The 19,238-nt window shown below is 41.6% G+C and overlaps 2 protein-coding genes and 2 pseudogenes across 3 annotated transcripts; 2 read left to right on the forward strand and 2 right to left on the reverse strand.

Moving 5' to 3' along the window:
* The window catches only part of LOC141843426 (uncharacterized), a 2,259-nt pseudogene extending 243 nt beyond the window's left edge, over positions 1 to 2,016 (forward strand).
* Positions 2,017 to 3,630: 1,614 nt separating this feature from the next.
* Positions 3,631 to 4,410, reverse strand: LOC141843427 (uncharacterized). The gene has a single exon (XM_074731492.1). The coding sequence runs from the start codon at positions 4,408 to 4,410 to the stop codon at positions 3,631 to 3,633; it is 780 nt and encodes a 259-aa protein (XP_074587593.1).
* A 5,461-nt stretch (positions 4,411 to 9,871) lies between these two features.
* Positions 9,872 to 10,346, forward strand: LOC141843428 (uncharacterized; annotated as a pseudogene).
* Positions 10,347 to 15,520: 5,174 nt separating this feature from the next.
* LOC141842894 (receptor protein kinase CLAVATA1) lies at positions 15,521 to 19,173 on the reverse strand. 2 transcript variants are annotated; one of them, XM_074730876.1, is made up of 3 exons: positions 19,108 to 19,173; positions 16,118 to 18,756; positions 15,521 to 16,031 (listed from the first exon to the last, which is right to left on the reverse strand). In XM_074730876.1, exons 2-3 carry the CDS (start codon positions 18,720 to 18,722, stop codon positions 15,694 to 15,696), a joined length of 2,943 nt encoding a protein of 980 aa, XP_074586977.1. In that variant the 5' UTR covers positions 18,723 to 18,756; positions 19,108 to 19,173; the 3' UTR covers positions 15,521 to 15,693. The 2 variants fall into 2 exon arrangements, with proteins under 2 accessions (XP_074586977.1, XP_074586976.1); XM_074730875.1 differs by lacking the exon at positions 19,108 to 19,173 and adding an exon at positions 18,831 to 18,886.
* Positions 19,174 to 19,238: the final 65 nt, after the last annotated feature.

Genomic DNA, 19,238 nt, shown 5'->3' on the forward strand with positions numbered 1-19,238 from the left:
CCAGAAATGGTTTTTAACTTTCTAAATCATTATTGACCAGGATTTTGTTCTGCGTTTGGCAATTGACAGAAAACTTAACGAGCATAATGTCTGTGTAAATACCATGAGTCTCAATGACAATGGGAACATTCTTTATCCGGATCAGATGATCAAATGGTAAGACTGTGGGATTGGGAGGTTGGGACTGTCAGGACTTCCTTCCACTCTGGACATAAAGACAATGTTTTCCAGGCACACTTCATGCCATGTACAGCTCCTCATCAGACTATTGTTACATCTGCTATAGATGGTGAGGTATATGCTGCAATAGGATCTCTTGGCATTATTTCTTCTCTATTTCTTCTTTAAGAGCAAATAATGTGTCTTGGAGTGTCCAAATTTTCATCAGGCAAGGCTTGCACAATTACGTGAAGGTGGCCAAGTAACTACAGAATTGCTAGCTGAACATGATGATGCTGTTCATACAGTAGCATTGGAGCTTCAAAATCCTCATATGTTCTTTATATTGTTGGTGAAGATGGCCTAGTTCAGCATGTGAGTTGTGTAATATGCCTCTTGTGTTTCTACAGATTTTCATTTACACGATTCTGATGCAGTTTATTCGCTCCCAGTTTGACCTTAGATCCAAAAATTTAACAAAGCTATTCATATGCAAATCGTTTAGAAGAAGACCGACTTCTGAATCATTTGTCAATCTCATGTCTATTTCAATAGATCCAAGAAACCCAAACTATCTTGTAGTTGCTGGTGCAGATGACCATGCTCAGGTATATGACATTCGCAAGTACAAATGGGATGGATCAACAAATTATGGTCTTCCATGTGAAATTTTCTGTTCTGCACACCTGATTGATCATAGTGAAGGGATATCAGGGTTGTGTTTTTCTGATTCAAGTCAGCTGCTGGTCTCTTATATGAACCAATATGTCTATCTCTTTCCAAAAGATCAAGGTCAAATCCTGTGTCCTTGCTTTCTGATAGTGATTCAGAAGATAAATCTAATTCAGTCCTATCTATATCCGATTCTGAGCCTAGGGATCAAGGCGTACAAAGGACATTGTAACAGAAAGACTGAGAAGGATGTGAATTTTTTTGGACCGTATTGTGACTATATGGTTAGTGGATCAGACTGTGGTTCATATCTATTTGGAGAAAGAAAGATGGGGTACTTTTACGTGCTATGAAAGGTGATAGAGATGTGGTGAACTGTACTGTATCTCACCCTCATACCACCATGCTTGCAAGTTCTGGAATTGAGAATGATGTAAAGATCTGGGTTCCCAACACTACTCAACCTTTCCATCCAGTAAATCTAGACGAGGTAAATATCATAAAATTGCAAAATCATTGTTCTTACCACATCCAAGTTGTGTTAGAATAAACTTGAATGTTTACAGTTCCTTGTTGATTGTATTGGGAAGAGGAATTTTTTCTCCGACCAGTAAATCTAGATAAGGTAAATATCATATAAGTTACATAATCTTTCTTCTTGCCACATTGAAATCATGTGTTAGAATAAACTTAAATCTATATTAGTTCCTTATTGATTATATTGGGAACTTTCTTCCCAATCAAGCATCAATTCCTTGTTATAGCTTCTTGGAAATATTTGACCCAATTCTGTAGCAGGCTAGTTTACCTGGAGAAAAGATTTTTGTTACTTTGCTAATTCTATATGTTAATCCTTCAATTGGACATGGCTAATTAGCTGGACTCTGTCTTCATTACCAGGGATACGATGGGGAAGATCTTGAAAATGATGATGACTCTTGTGATACTAACTTCAGTGATAGTGATGATGACACCGAGGAAGATGTCTTTGCTGATGGTATTAGTTTTTGATGATAGGGACTACAATGCTCATTTCAACAAATCGCCGTAAGTTTAAAATACAATAATTTGCCTAGTTTAATATACCAGTTGAAGGCAACCAGGAAACTCCCAATTAGCTTATCAACAGTTGTAAGCTATTGATGCAAATCTAGCTGTGTAAGTATAATCAATTAATATTTGCTGCTGAACAGAAGTGATCTTAAGATGTATTTAACCTAAAATGTCTAATATGAAATATTTGAAGGCTTTTTTTGGTATTACAGAGTGAAATCTAACAATACAGTTTACAGCATTAGTGAATTTGTTTATTTGTTTTACTTTTTTTCTGATTTGAACATTAATTATCTCCATGTGAACAAGTGTTGTAGATGCTTTAGCTTACTTAGCCTATTTAAGCTTTTATATATATATATATATATATATATATATATATATATAGAACCAGAGGGCCATGCTTGACCCAACCAGAGGGCCAAACTAAGTTATTCTCATGTAGCTCAACTTGTGGGCTCTGAGTCTAACACACTATTTGTTTGTAGGCTATGACGAATATAATTTAAACTATCTAGTAAGATTGACTCAAGACATTTTGACACAATTTACACTTTTAGTTATAAGAAAATGAGAATAAAAATCTTAATCTTGTTGAGTAAATTTAACTTGCAGGCCAAATCAAAACTCCAAACTTAACTAAAAGTCCAACTTAGTACTCATCCGCAAAAGCAATATGTTCGCTTGACTAACAGATAATGCATGATATAGTTGTGAGAACATTATTGACAAGGGTCAATTAACCAGCCAAAGATGAGAAAGCCCTTTGTTAGCTAGGGTTGCAGATGTGAGGCTATTCTAACTATCAATTGGTCCAATAGTAGTACAATAATGTTATATTAGTTATTATAATATTATAATAATTACAGATAGAGTAATTACTACACTTTGTAGTAGCTGTTATGATAGGGTTGAAAATAAATAATATAATGAGAAACCTTTTAAACTTGTTTTGAAAAAAAAAAAAAACTCTTAATGATTTACATTAGGACGTCTTATTAATTTTTACCCTTAAAAGTCAATTTTTTGTTAAATTGTATCATAATGGAAAAAAGTTTATCAATTTAATTCCATTTGCAAATTTATTAATTGGATTTAGTTGAAAATTTTCAACAAATTTGGTTCCATAAAGAAGTTTATAATCTTGCAGACAGCGAAAACTTTGCAGATCCAACAATTCTCTATTTATTGAGTGAAATTAAAGAAGGAGAAAATAGAAAGAAAAAAAGTTAATTTCATTTAAAATTTAGATTTTAAAATAAAACAATTTATTTATTTTTTATTTTAAAATCCCTTATTATAGAACGAAAAACTACTATCAGAACAATAATATATAACTAAATCTGATTAAATAAATAAGTCCGTTTTATTGATTCATCGTTTTGTTTTGTTTGCCCAAAACGTAAAACCTAGAAAATAATAAATTAATTATTTTTGTTAAATCAAATCAAGGTTGAAAAAATAGATTAGTTCTCAGACCATATGTTCCTCTGTTCAGAGAGTGATGGATAACGCCAAGAAATTGATGAACTGTGACATATCACAAACCAAACAGAATCAAATTATAACTAAGAATTTACTCATCGATCAAGAAATATCGTCCACATTTACATCAAAATGACGGTCTTGTCGATCAAACAAACAACAATCCAACAATCTAAAGCAGAACATATATAACTAATAACGATCATCATCAAATCAATGAATGGATGAACTTGAGAAATTTCTTTCCTCAATTGCAATAGATCAAGAAGCAAACTCTGCGGCCGGAAGTGAAAATCTGCAGAGGGGGCAAGAATGGCTCCGCTTCAGCCACTCCATCAGACATCCTTCGTGAAACGGATGGCCGCAAGGCATCGCCAAGACCTGACTCATCACCTCAAAGTCATCGAGGCAGATGGGACACGAGCTACCTTCTCCCACAGTTATCATCTGGAGCCCCTCCACCGCCGCTGCGAACGTCGGCCCCGACCCTCTGCCGAACTGGATCTGGATGTCGTCGATATCGTCGTCGCCCCCGAAAAAATATTCATAAGTCTCCGGAGGAATAAAGTAGCGAAGGCCGCTGGCAGAAGCGGAAGGAGTGATGGGGATTTCAACGATGGAGAAGAACTCCATAAAGACCAACTCTGTGATCAGAAATAGGTCGAACACCGCGTAGGTGTATCTGCGGAAAGCTTCAGCGAGAAGTTCGAGATCGGCAGGGCGCACACAATTCGCCGCGACGTGGGAGAACATACGCTGCGTCTGCTCCTTCCAGGCGGGCTCATGGTTGATGTAGTAGAAGGGCGGGGAGATGGTGAAATGGGCGTGCTCGGCGGCGTCGACGTCGGAAGCAGAAATCCTCCGGCGGCAAAAGTGCGAGATCAATTGGGGCGGCATCGTGTCTTGGTCACCCTCCAAGATCCGTACCACCACCCGCGCCTCGATGCGAAGAATAACGCCGCCTGCCTCGACTGCCCACCCAGGAATCACCGCCGACGGGGCGCTGCTGTCTGCGTTGGTGCCCCACGCTAAATGATCCATGAAGAAGAAGGACAAGAATAGAAGAGATGGTGGAAAGCTCTGAAACAAGTGACGGAGGATCGAGTTATCGGCGGCCTTGTGCGATATATAAAGAGCTTTAATGTCACGTGACGAAATCAAATGAAATCTACCGAATTCAGATTACGGTTGGATTCCTGTCTTCCGTATAATTAGGAATAGACAGCTGTTAAATGACATCAGTTTAATAGATGTGTTATAATTACCGTTATCTAGCTAGTTAGTTTACAGTTCCAATCTTTGGCAAAAATGGTAAGAAATGAAAAGGGTGATAAAAATCAATCATCCTTCTTTTAGAAAAAATAAAACAAGCCATTCCATTCGTAGGTAAAAAATTTAAAACATAAAACAAAGTTTCATCAAATATTTTGTGCCACGTCGACGGAAGATTTAGCTGATAATAAATTCATCAACCTCTATGACATCTACTTTGTCCAGCTTTCCTGAAGAATTAACCATATGATAAGATTTTATACATCGGTCACCAACTTTTTTTTTATCTCAAGTGATAAATTATATACAATAAACTTTTTTTTTCTTGTAAACTCTGGATCATCCAGGTTAATTTCTTTCAATTTTTTCCCTTTTAATATGTACAAATGCGCATGCAGTGTTTGTAGGCATTTATTCATGAAATATACACAGCAAATTAAAACGGTACAAAATAATTTCATAATAATCAGAATAACTAAACAAGGCAATGAAATTAAGCATGGCCAACAACTTCAACGGAGGAGGCAGCTGTCAGAGGTGAAGGCTCCATCGATAGGAGTTGATTAAGAAATATGGAACCCGTGGCACTTCAATCGGAACCGTTAAGTTCAATTAATTTATTTAAATGGAATTTTTATGTCCGATCATTCCATTTGTGCCACGTGTTGCTCTCGAGGACAATGATAAGCAACTGGACCTATGATTTATTGCTATTTTAGGTAATTGCGACGCAAATTACAGTTACAACTGGGTTAATAATTGCACTATATCTCGTCGAATCTAGAGCGACGGTTATTTATAGTTATACGTAATCGGATTCCAACAACAATAATTAGTAAACATTATTTTATACCAAAAAAGTAAAAATTATCAGCATCCGGATAGGATTCATTTTTTTCTTAAAATAAATATATTTAACAACCATTCCTAATTCTAGTTTTGGGTCAATCTGACTACATAATTCATTCCTAATTATTTGGGGTTTATTATGTTCATTTTTTTTTATCGTAGTCTGCATTGACAAAGCATTCCTAATTTTATATTCGACAGTGTAATTCCTAGCCTATCATGGCAGACATTTCTTAATTGTTTTTTCCCTCAATCACACTCCTGGACCCTTCCTAATTCTAATTGGGTCCATGATCTATAATAACATGATTACCATAATTCTCATTAATTATTGGTCAATAAATTAATTGTCTATCTATTAATAAATTAAAATATAATCAAAAGTAGATGCTAAATGTTATCAGTAACCAAATTAGGTAATTAAGTCAGATTCATCCAATTCTAATCGAGTCAACTTTTTTTGTTGTAATTATTTTGATTGAGCTAGGGTTCAATGGAACCCATTCATAGTCAAAATTGCAGACTGTAATTTTAATAAGACAAGATCGTGCGGTCTTAATTAGTTTTTCATACCAATTTCCTATGTAGCATCCTCTATTTAGAGAAAGTAATCTCGCACAATTGCCTAGATCGTGCATGTATAAAAACATATAAAAAAGAAATTGAAGAAAAGTAACGAGTAACACCTAGAAATTAATGAACAATTTTATAAAAATCAAAATCAAAATCAAATTGTAACTAAGGATTTATCAATTGATCATGAAATATCATAAATATTTACATCAATTTGATGTTCTAATGGATCAAACAGACTAACAATTCAACTATATAGAACAAAAGAACACTAATCTAAAGTAGAACGTAACTAATGATTATCATCAAACCAAACCAAGGAATATGGATGAACAGAGGAATCAATCTCTTTTTCTCAGTCGCAATAGATCCGATCCAGTCGCTACTACGCGGTCAGAAGTGAGAATCTACAAAGGGGGCAAGAATTTCTCCGCTGCAGCCACTCCTTCAAACAGTCCTCGTGAAACGAATGGCCGCAAGGCATTGCCAGGACCTGAGTCATCTCCTCGAAATCGTCGAGGCAGATGGAACATGAGCTATCTTCTCCCGTCGTAGTTACCATCTTGAGCCCCTCCACCGCCGTTGTGGATGCTGGCATCGGCCCGTTGCTGTACTCGACGAAGTCGATATCGTCGTCGCCTCCGAAAAAATATTCATTCGCCTCCCGAGGAATCAAAATGTAAAGGCGACCGACAGAAGTGGAAGGAGTGACGGGGATTTCAATGATGGATAAGAACTCCATAAAGACCAACTCTGAGCTTGGAAATATATCGACCACCACATAGGTGTATCTGCGAAAAGCATGAGCGAGAAGGTCGAGGTCGACAGGGCGCACGTGATTTGCCGCAACACGGGAGAAGATCCACTCTGTCTGCACCTCCCAGGTGGGCTGATCGCCGATGTGGTAGTAGGTCTGGGGGATGGTGAAGTGGGCGTGCTCGGCAGTAACGTGGTCGGAAGAAGAAATCGCATGGCGGCAGAAGTGCAAGATCAATTGGGGTTGTCGTATGTCTTGATTAGGCTGCCAGGGTCGTATCCCCACTCGCGCCTCAATACGAAGAGTGACGCCGCCTGCGTCGACCGTCCACCCAGGAATCTCCCTCGATGAGACGGCGGTGTCTGCGTTGATTCTCCTAGTTGAAGGGTCCATGAGGAAGAGAGAAGAGAAAAGAAGACGGTGGGAATTAAGCTCTAAAACAAGTAATTAATGACAAGGATACATAATTAGCAGAGGCCTTGTTACTTTATATAAAACTCTCGTGGCGAAACAAATGAAATCAGTTTAATCTGTCAGACTCCTTCCGTATAATTAGGATTAGACATCTGCTAATTACCATTTGATGCAATATTCGGACTAACAGAATCCGTTGGATTCAGCTAATCAACATTTCGAATATTTCGTACATGTTTATCCCTTGGATTCAGCTAATTGGCGTTTCTTAATTGTTTTTATTTTTTGTTCTTCAATATATCAGATTACATTAAGCCAGTCTATTTGAATTGGTTCTTTGTTTAAAAATGAAACTAAAATCATGGACTAAATTAACGTGATATATATAATTAATATCTATTATGGAAATTAATTCAGATATTAGTCATTCGTTGGTCAATAAATTAAAATATAAAAATAATCAAAACTAGATGCTAAATGATATTAGTAATCAAATTAGGTAATTGAGCTAAGTGAATAGATCCATCAAAAGTTTAATTGTCCCCGGGCAATGGTGCAATGGTAGGACATCCGGATTGTAGGTATTTGCAAGAATTTTTTTTCAAATGAGGAACGCAATCAAAGGATGTTGGACATCTGAATTGGCCGTTGTATGCGCTTCCGATTTATCCTGGTGGTTGATGGGAAAGTAAGGGATTGAGTCAGATTGACTAAGATTTATCATTTTTTTTAAATGAGTTAATTAACTCCATTTTTTATTTTAATTATTTCGAATAAGAAGCTAGTTAAATAAGAAAACATGTTTTAAAACATTAGATAATGCCAAACATCAACAACCTGAACCTGATGCCATGTAATCGATCCCCACATTGGTTATAAATAAATGTGTCTGTAATTATTCATTGAACCCTTGTTTTTAAACACTTCATGTGTACTTTAATTATATGACAAAATATGTATATATGTTTATGCAATACACATTCAAGAAATTAAATAGTATAATTCTTTAATACTCGAAGCTACATTATTGATTATATAAATATAAAATTTATTCATGCACCGAGAAATCAGGGTCACCCATGATGATCAGTTCAAAATCAAAAGTGAAATTGAGTTAGAGTCAAAGCCAAAACTCAATTATGCTCGGTGCAGACAGTGGCCCAGATCAGATCAAATAAATCATGATCGAGTACTAATGATCAGTCCACTCGGAGTGTATGCCTAACTCCTTGATGCCCGACTCCATGACACCCGACTCCCCCTCATTTGATTCCTCGATACCCAACACCTTGACACCTGACTCCCCCTTTTGATTCCTCGACGCTTGACTCCCCCACACCCGACTTAGCAGCCCTCCAACGTGATGTCTCCTAATCCCTCACGCTCGACTCATCTCCAAGCACCCTGTACTTCCGCCGCACATACTTAAGCGTGGATGATGTGGCTAGTGAAGGATGCAGAGAATATGAGACCACAAGGTGCTAGAACATAAGTGGAGAACGTGACGTTCCTTCAACTTGAACGTGGGTGCGTGGGGATATGGAGAGACAAATGTGGGAGTTATGGAGGTCATGTTTCTCTTTCTACTTGATAATATGAAACAGAGTGTTATCGTGGGTACAGGTATTCACACATAATTCCAGTCACTTCTTTTCTACTCCATTTTTCTTCTCTTTTATTCTTCGATCATTGGGGTTGACTTGATAGTCAGAGTGATCATGCCAATGTCCACCTTAACCCTCATTCTAATTCTCTTTGAGTGTTGTAGAGAACCCTCAAAGTTGGTGCATTTGCAGCCCAGTGAATATTGCTTTGAAGACCACCAACGCATCACCAGCCTCCTCATTGGTAGTTCCCTCCTCCTTGATTTCAGATCGAATCAAATTAACGTCGTCTGTAAGAATCTAAGCTAAGACATTGAGATGTAAGACACCAAAATAACTCAAGATAATCACGACTCCATTGGCGTGAAGGGCCGGAGTAAAATCATTACCATAACGAGAGAAGACCCTATGCTGTCTGGAAACTTGGAGACGAGAAACGGGAAACGCGGAAACGGAAACGGGAAACGACAATAGTTGAAGTTTCCAAATTTTGGAAACGGCGAAGACCTCATCAAATACTGTGAACGAGCTGCAGTGGCTGTAGCACCGCTCGTCGGAGGAGCCAGAGGAGGATGGCAGGGATTTAGACTTCCAACCGCACTTCTTCCAATAAGTCCAATTAAAGACCAATTAACTTGAGGTTAATAGTTTAAGGGTATTGAATTTATAGCTTATTGGATAATGTTATTGGATCTTAACCATTTGATCCGTTAAGAAGCTATCAAACCCATTAAGGCATTTCCTAGTGCTAGCATTCATGTGCTTTGTTATACCCTAACTATCTTCGTAATTGTTGTTCCTAACGTAATATTAAATTATACAATGGCCATTAGAGCACAGGCATTGGCTGGATTTAGAGTTGCCTGAGATTAAGTTAATGTCATTGGTTTAGTTAGCCGGGCTTTGCTTTATTTTTAGGTCTGGTTCAATTCCGGAGTTGCATTCAACTGTTCGGTTCAATTAACGGTTCATATTCACGCGATATGGGCTCGGCACCGCCGCCACAGTTCGCCCGTTCACGTCCTCAGAGGCGATGGCGGGTGGCGCCTTCGCCGCTGCTGCCCGCCTCCGCACGCTCTTCCGCCGCTTCAAGACCACCTCCGCTCAGCACGTGGCGGCGCGACACCTCGATCCGACCTTCGAGAAGCTGATGGACGGCTACAAGCACCTCCTGAAGGTGGTGGCCGTCCAGGACCAGATCCTCGCGTCCCCCGCTGCGTCCCTCCCCCTTCCCCTTCTTTCCTCCGCCGCGCCTCGCCTTCGCCTCTCCCGCGGCGCCGCTTACTTCATCCGTGCCTTCCCTCGCGTCTTCTCCCTCGTCTACGACCCCTCCGGGCTCCGCCTCTCAGCCCGTGGTGCGCCTCACGCCCGCCGCCGCTCGCATCGCCTCCGACGAGTCGGCCGCCTCCTCCGCCTCCGATGCCGCCGACCGCCTGCCCAGGCTTCTCTACATCTCCATCTCCTCCTCCCGATCACTCCCTCTGCGCGCGAACAGCCGTTTCTGGTAAGTTTCAATGGGTGGAAACGTTTCCCACCGTTTCGAAAACGAGGACGGACGTGGAACGGACGTTTCCAGACAGCATAGCTTCAACCAACTCATTGTGAATAATGTGGAGGAGATACTACAATGGCATATTCTGCCGCCTTCGGCACTTGCCTAGTACCTTTGGCTCTAGCCGAAGTACCCCCCAACTTTAGTGTGAGTATTGATTGTTCCTCTAGAAGTGCCTCTGATTCCAACTACAACACTTAGTAAGGCGCGCGCTAGCCTGGGGGAGCAATCTCAAGAATCCAAAACCTAGGAGTCATCCATCGACAAGCTTAAAAGGGAAATTCACCCTTATTAACCGAAGACAATAACGCCCAAGGCACCCCCTTCTATCGGGATATCCTCGAAGAGGAACTGCCACATCATTTCCGACAGCCGCCGTAACTAGGAGAGTACATGAGGTCTTCAGACTCAGAAGATCGCATGTGTAAATTCGAGAACACCTCCTTGTTGATCAATATATAGATGGGTCAAGTGTCAAATCTTCCTGACAACTTTATCGGGATCGACATAGAAGTGGTTTAATCGACTTCCACCTGGTTCCTAATAACAGTAAGAGAATAATAATGGATAATAATCTCGAATTGGTTTCAATCGATCGAGATTTACCATATCTAACATCATCGGCATGAATTGATAGAAAAGGATAATATTTTCAAATTTATCAAATTTGTTGCTACGATTATAATTATTATGATTGAATATCATATTTAGTCTTTCTATTTATTATTTGGATAACTTGCATAAATAAACTCCTTGGGTACAATAATAAGATCATCTAAGAGAATTATTCTCTCTTTTATTTCAACATGGTATCAGAGCCATTATTTATTTTCTCCTAAATATCTCTTTTTCTATGTCATGATTTTTCTTATAACCGCCACAAGCCTTGCTTCTCGTGCCAATCTTCTTTCTTTCTTCTCCTCCCCTTACCATATTTCTTCTCTTCCTTCTAATCTTCTTCTCCCTTAATTTTCCAACAACAGCTTCTCCCTCTTTTTCCAACAAGCAATCATCTTCATCAGAGTCAATTATCCGATGTAGATAATCTACAACGTCAAGGTGGTGAAAAGCAAAGTTCAGAACAATGTTAAATTTGTTGCATCATTGGTCATATTGTTAATCATTGTCCTAAAAGATTTGATTAATCATATACTTGGAGAAGATGTCATATTTGTCTCAGAGTTGAACATATTGATATTCAATGTCCAAGAAGATTTGATTCAAATTTCACTAGTGGTACTATAGCTTCACAAGTCCGTTCTAAATTAAAGTACTCTCATCTATGCCTACTCTTGGTAAATCATCAGAATTTTCATCCATTGAATGATATATTGATACTGGAATAACTCATCATGTCACATTAGACAATAACATTCTTGCTGAAGTAATGTCATATTATGGTTCGGATATGGTACAAGTAGACAATGACTCAAGTTTTCATATTCCAAATCTTGAAAACACATTCATTCAGTTATCTAATCGAACTTTTCACATGTGCAATATTTTTCATGTTCCATCTATTATCAAAAATTTTCTCTCCACTCATCAATTTTGTCTTGATAATAATGTGTGTTTTGAATTTTATCATAATCATCAAAGATAAAGGAATAGGTACTACTTTGTTTCATGATTGAATAAAAAATGACATCTACTTTCTTCGAAGTTCCATGATCAAAACCTTTATTAATGAATGCACAATTAAACTTGCTTGGCATGCTCAACTTGGTCATCATTCTTTTCGCATTGTTTAGTCGATCATCAATCGGTATGGTTTACCTACACCCTTTACTTCCTCCCCATCTCATTTATGTAAGACTTGCATGGAAGCTAAAAGTCATAAGTTACCTTTTTCTTTATCTAATTATGTTTCTAATTTTCCACTTAAAATAATTCATTCTGATGTTTGGGTCCCTGCACCTATCTTGTCTAACCACGACTTCTTATTATGTCATGTACATTGACCATTTTAGCAAATATACTTGGCTATATCCTATGAAAAAATTTGATTTACTAGACATATTTTGTCATTTTCAAAAACAAGTTGAACAATCTTTTAATCGCAAGATATTCTCTCTTCATTTTGATGGAGAAGGCAAGTATCAAGATCTCCATCATTATCTTATTTCTTATGAAATTGTTTATCGAGTCTCTTGCCCTTACACTCTCGAGCAAAATGCTACTTTTAATGAGTCTCTATTCCCTTTTTCAACAACTTCTTCGATCTCTCCCTCAGATACGTGTGACATCTTTTTGATACCACCCAACATTGTAGAAGATATCATATATCAACTCCTTCAGCGAGAATTGATGCTAATATAGGAAGTGATGGTATCCTAGGTCCAATCCATCTCCACCTCTCTCTAGGGCCTCTCCTATTGATTCCCTTGATACATCATCCAGTCATGAGAATGATCATCTTCCTTCATCAGATATGTTACATATCACATCGTCACCATCCCAGCTTACTTCCTCACCCTCTTCATCAAGTGACTCCTATGAAGATGCTCCTCGGCGTATGCTTCTTTTAAGTGGCATCTATGTACGATGCCCACTAGTAGCCACTTGATATCCTCTTCCACGAGCTCTAGTGATCTCTTCTATACCTTCTGAACCAATGTGTTTACCCAAGTAGTTAAGGATCTAAATTGACATGCTAACATGACTACAAAGTTTGATGCTCTCCTTTATAAAGGGACATGGAGCTTAGTTCATCACACCTCCATGGATATTGTGGGTTTCAAATGGGTCTTCCGTCTTAAGTATCGTGCTGATGGTTCTCTCGAAAAATATAAAGTTCGTCTTGTGACCAAATGATTCAATCAATAGTTTAGTATTGATTTTAATGACACATTCAACCCAGTCATTAAAATTACAATTGTTATATTATTTCTATCTATCACTATCAGCTCCAATTGGTCAATCCGACAATTAGATATTTCTAATACTTTTCTTCATAGTTATCTTGAGGAAATTGTATTTATGAAGCAACTGCCTAGATTCATTCATCCATAATTTTTAACACATGTTTATCAGCTTAAAAAATCTATATATAGTCTTTGACAAATCCCTCATACATGATTTTATCATCTAGGATTCTCGTAAATCGATTCTTCTTTATTTTATAAGTGCAATGCAATGCTATTTATGTGAATGATATTCTATTGATTGATAGTGATAAAGAGGGCATCACTTCTATACTTCGTCTTCTTAATCAAGAATTTTATATTCTGAGATCTTAGCAATACTCGTTATTTTCTTGGTATTGAACTTTTCTTAAATTCTAAAGGTTATCTTATCTTACAAAAATACATCACTAGGATAGTGGGATTCTACAACGGATTAAAATGAATGGTACATGCCCTATTTCTACACCGATTGTTATAAGTAACTTTTCTACACCATCATTTTCTGCACCTGTGTTTGATCCTCAAATGTACAGAAGTATTGTTGGAGCACTATAATATATCACTATCACCTAACTTGATATTGCTTTTACTGTCAATTGAGTTTGCCAATTTATGCATACACCTTCCGAACAACATTGGAAAGGTATTAAAATGATTCTTTATTTTCTCAAAGGCACTATTCTCCACAATCTCTTTTATTATTTCGTCATTCCTTAAAAGAGTTAAATGCCTATAGTGATGCTGATTGGGTTGGTTCACTTGAAGATAGACGCTCTACAGGTAAATATGCATTATTCCTCGATCGTAACCTCATTTCATGGCATTCTAAGAAGCAACCTATTATTTCTTGCTAAAGCACTGAAGTCAAATATAAAACTATAATTAATGCAACATCTAAAATCATTTGGCTTCAGTATATTCTTTCTGAACTACATCTTTCTCCTAGTGTTTCTCCTAAAATATGATGTGATAATATTGGAGCGACATACCTTACCTCAAATTCAATTTTTCATGCTCATACCAAGTATGTGGAGATTAATTTTTATTTTATTTGTGAACGTGTGACAACTCGCCAACTTTCAGTTTCTTACATCTTTATAGATGATCAAATTACTGATTTATTCACCAAGTCATTATCCAGACAACGTTTTATAAAGTTGGCACTCAAATTCAATGTCATAGCACTCCCGTTGAGTTTGTCAAGGGGTAATAACGATAAAGAGAATAATAATGGATAACAATCTTGAATTGATTTCAATCAATCAAGATTTACAATATCTAACATCATCGGCATGAATCTATAGCAAAAGATAATATTTTCATGTTTATCATACTTGTTGCTACACTGATATTTATTATGATAAATAAACTCCTTGGGTACAATAAGATCATCTAAGAGAAGTATTCTCTATTCTCTTTCTTTCTTTCAACAGTTTCATCTCTTACTTTGGTGAATTCAATGTCTCCTTCCTTCACCACTTTACTAGTAGTAAATGGTACCACAAGACTCCTCTTAATCTTTTTTACCATGAAATAGAAGACTCGGAAAACACTCAAAGAATATATTCAATGCTTCAACCGAGTCATCCTTGACGTCCCCTCCGCCACTTTCGAGGTCCTGACAAGTGTCTTGACTATTAGAGGAAGACTTTATTGAATCTGTAGTGAAGAGGCCCTCGACTAACTTTGATGGCTTTCTCGGACGAGCCAAGAAAGTGGAGGAGGTTCAATTCACCCGAAGAGGCGAGGTCAACGCACAAGTCCCCACCTTCACTCGAAAATAAGAAGGCTCTGCATCCACCTCCTCAGAACAAGGCACCTCACTCAATCCTCAGTCATGCCCCTGCTTGCATGGGGGAGAAAGTGCAAATGGTAGACGAGGTCCGAACTATATCTGCTGAACAAAGCCAACTTTGTATTGAGAGATCTGCCTGCTTTTGTGCAATTCCATCGAATGCATGTTCATTCTACCTACAAGTGTAATCAGTTCGCAAAGGAAATCCGCCATCATCCATCAAAGACAACCGGGAAGAAGATTGCCACCCGATTGCCACCCGATAGTCTAAGTACCCTCGGCGAGATGACTTTGAAGCCCAAGCCAGGCACCAACATGCAACGCCACCGGCTAGACGATCTCAGGAGAGGAGACGACACTGAGCGAGGGAAGTTTTTTCCTTATCCTGTTTTATCTAAGAAGCTTTGTACCGGAACTGAACCAATTAGAAACTTGTTGAATTCATCATCCATTCACTCACATATTATTGTATTACAACTACAAAATTATTATTGCTATATGCTTCAGTAATTCTAGTATTGCAGGGCATAAATAATCAGTCTAAAGAAGTGTATATGCACATCATGAAGAACGAGCATCATAAGCCAAGGAAGAGGCGATCATCAGCGGGCTGCGGAATTGGGATTAGAGAGCATGTGGACCACCTCCCTCATCGTCGGCCGGTCAGTGCTCTGCTCCTCCACGCAGAGCATTGCCACCTTGAACAGGTTAGTGATCAACGTCTCCGGACTCGGCGTCAACCTGCTGTCCACAATCGACATAACGGCTGCTGCATCACTCTCCGCATTCGCTTCCGATATCGTCTTCCGGACCCATCGCACAATGTCCACGCCGTCGCCGAACCCACCCACTGGCCGTTGCCCGGTGATCAGCTCGAGCAACACCACGCCGAAGCTGTACACGTCGCTCTTCTCGTCCACTCGAAGTGTGTATGCGTATTCTGTGAGTGAATTTAGGTTTAAGCACACGCTTTAGTAGATTGATCATCAGTGGAAGAGAAGTTGGTTGGGGATTTTAATTAATTACCGGGGGCGATGTAGCCGTAGGAGCCGGCAATGGAGGAGACGCACTCCGAGGCGCCGGGGTCATGGAGGAACTTGGCGAGGCCGAAGTCGGCGACGTGCGCCTCGAAGTTGGAGTCGAGGAGGATGTTGTTGGACTTGACGTCGCGGTGGAGGATGAGTGGAGAGCAGTCATGGTGGAGGTAGCAGAGCCCCCTGGCGGCCTCCGCCGCGATGCGCCACCGCGCCTGCCACCCAAGGTGCGCTCCCTTGCTGCTGTGCAACATCTCCCCCAAGCTCCCGTGAGGCATGTACTCGTAGAGCAGCAGGTTGGTCTCCCTGTTGGAGACGAAACCCAACAAGCGCACGATGTTGCGGTGGCGGATCCTTCCCAGCGTCGCCACCTCGGCGGTGAACCCCCTGTCGTGCTCCGACCCCCCGCCACGGCCTACGAGGCGCTTGATTGCCACCTCCTCCCTGCTGGCCATGCTTCCCCTGTACACGATCCCGGCGCCGCCCTTCCCAATCACGTTGTCCTCCTTCAGGCACTCCATCACGTCCTCCACCGTGAAGTCCAGCTTTTGAAACGTCGTCATCCTCCAAGTCTTCTTCCGGCCCTTCCGCTGCCTCCACCACCTCCAGCCCTTCACCGCCGCCGCGAGCAGGGGCACGCTGGCGGCCGCTGCGAGCCCCACCAATGGCAGCACCCGCTTGGCGTCGTTCAGACTGCGCCGCGGCCTGTCAATCGAGCCGCCTCCGTCCGCCGCTACGCATGGCAACCGGAGCCGTGGTACGCAGAGCTCCGGGTTCCCCACGAAGCCGCTGTCGTTGAAGACTAGGAACTGGCCCTGCGCTGGTACCTGCCCTGAGACGCGGTTGTAGGATACGTCGAACGCGGTGAGGCTCCGCATCCGTTGAATCTCCGTCGGGATTCCTCCTGAGATATGGTTTCGGGAGAGGTTTAAGGTGTTGAGATTTTGGAGCGCCACAACCTCCTTCGGAATGCTCCCAGTCAACTGGTTCCGGCTGAGGTCAACGGCGACGAGTGACAAACAGCGTGTTAGATCCTTGGGAATCTCTCCGTCGAGGTTGTTTCCGCTCAAATCCAACTTCGACAGGTTCTTTAGCTGCCCGACCTCCGGCGGAATCGCGCCGGAGAACCGATTCGAATCGAGCGACAGAGTTTGTAACGCGGAGAGCTTGCCAATCTCCGACGGGATGGGGCCTGATATGAGATTGTTCGAAAGGTCGAGTTTGGAAAGCACATCACCTGCCATCGTCGTCGGCAATTCGCCGGACAGATAGTTATCGTTGAGCTCGAGCATGGTGTTGGAGGGCAAATTGAAGAAACCAGCAGGGATCGTCCCGTTCAAGTAGTTCTTCGCGAGACGAACCCGAATCAGCGAATCGCACTCGCCGAGCTTGGCCGGAATCTCTCCGTACAGACCATTGCCCATGACAACCAGCGTGTTGAGCCGGCCGCTGGCGCAGATATCCGGTGGAATCGTCCCTGTGATTCGGTTCCAGGCGACGTCCAGCTTCAAGAACCGGCCGTTCCGTCCAAGCGACTCAGGGAGGCGCATGGTGAAGTTGTTCTCCCACAGTTGGAGCACTTCGAGATTGGGAAGCTCTCCGATGAACGACGGGATGGGACCTCGCATGTGGTTGCGGAAGAGGCTAAGCAGCTTGAGCTCCTTCAGCTCCGCGAAGCTCTGCGGTATCTCGCCGGTGAGCTCGTTGATGGAGAGGTCGAGCGATTTCAGCTGAGCGAGTCCGCCGAGTTCAGGGGGGATGGTGCCGGTCAGATTGTTGATCTGGAGGAACAGGGTATCGAGATTCTTCAACTGTCCTAGACTCGCCGGAATGGGGCCGGTGAGGTTGCACCCTCCCATGTCGAGCCGGACCAACGAGGACATCCTCCCGAACTCCGCCGGTACCCCACCGGAGAACGTATTGAAGTATCCGATATACATCTCCTTCAGCTTCGAGAGCCGGCTGAGGTTGGCAGGCACAGGGCCGGTGAGGCTGTTACCGTTGAGGCCGAGGTACTCGAGGTTCTTGATCTCGGAGTACTCCTCCGGGATCTCCCCGTAAAAGAAGTTGCCGCCGAGGTGGAGGTACCGGAGCCGCGGCGCTGCGGCTAGACCCCGAGGGAGGGAGCCGGTCATGTTGTTATTGTAGATGTCCAGGACCTCGAGCGCTGGAAAGCCCTCCGGGACGCCGTCGGGGAACTTGCCGGAGAAGTTGTTGTTGGAAATATTGAGGAAGCGGAGAGAGGGAAGGGAGGCGAGCTCCAGAGGAAGCGGGCCGACGACGCCGGCGTTGGAGAGAGTGAGGTTGACGAGGTGGCGGAGGAGGCCAACCTCCGGCAGCAGAGTGCCGTTGAGCAGGACAGAGGTGATTTGGAGGGCGACCACTCGAGAGTCGCCGTCGCAGGTGATGCCGGAGAAGGAACAGTGGTCAGTGGATTGGGCAGCACCCCAGTCGCTAAGGCCGGAGCCTCCGGGCCCCAATAACGCGGACTTCAGTTTCATCAGAACGCCGTAATCTCCACCAGTTTCATCATCGGAAGCAGCAGCAACGACGAAGAAGACAAACAGAAGGCACAATCGTCCAATCTCTGGCTTCATGCTGTATCTACTCCACGTACCTCGCTACCAACTCCTTCGACAGAAAACACAATGCATTAGAAGCAAACTGAAATGGAGCAAGGCAGAAGAATCAAATTAGGTAATTACAGGTAAAGATCAACTATCAATTTCACAGCATATCATCATTCCATGCGTTAGTGGAAGAGACACTGGAATGTTTTTAATCTCTAGAACAGGAATCCTTCTTGGCAGTCAGAGATGGAAATTAAATGGACGGCTCGGCGAGCGAATCAGAGAAAAGACAGGTTATAAGCATCTTGGAACAGGAAGATAAAACGACTGCAAATATGATAGTGGAGAAAGAATAAAAGGTAAAAATATAAAAGCGGAAAGCTTTAAGAATCGGCCAACAGGAATCCTTCACCTCCGTTTTATTCTGATTCGCGTGATATGTAATGGAATGGAGGACACGGAGGGAATAAACTGCCATGCCCGCTAGTCCTTGAGTTGGGAATCCAAGCTGATAGCTCTGCAGCTACAATCATGAGCGCTACC

This window comes from Curcuma longa, chromosome 12 (genome assembly GCF_044706935.1).
Source record: "Curcuma longa cultivar G26 ecotype Majalengka, Jawa Barat chromosome 12, ITB_CL_G26_1.1, whole genome shotgun sequence".
Taxonomy (NCBI): Eukaryota; Viridiplantae; Streptophyta; class Magnoliopsida; order Zingiberales; family Zingiberaceae; genus Curcuma; species Curcuma longa.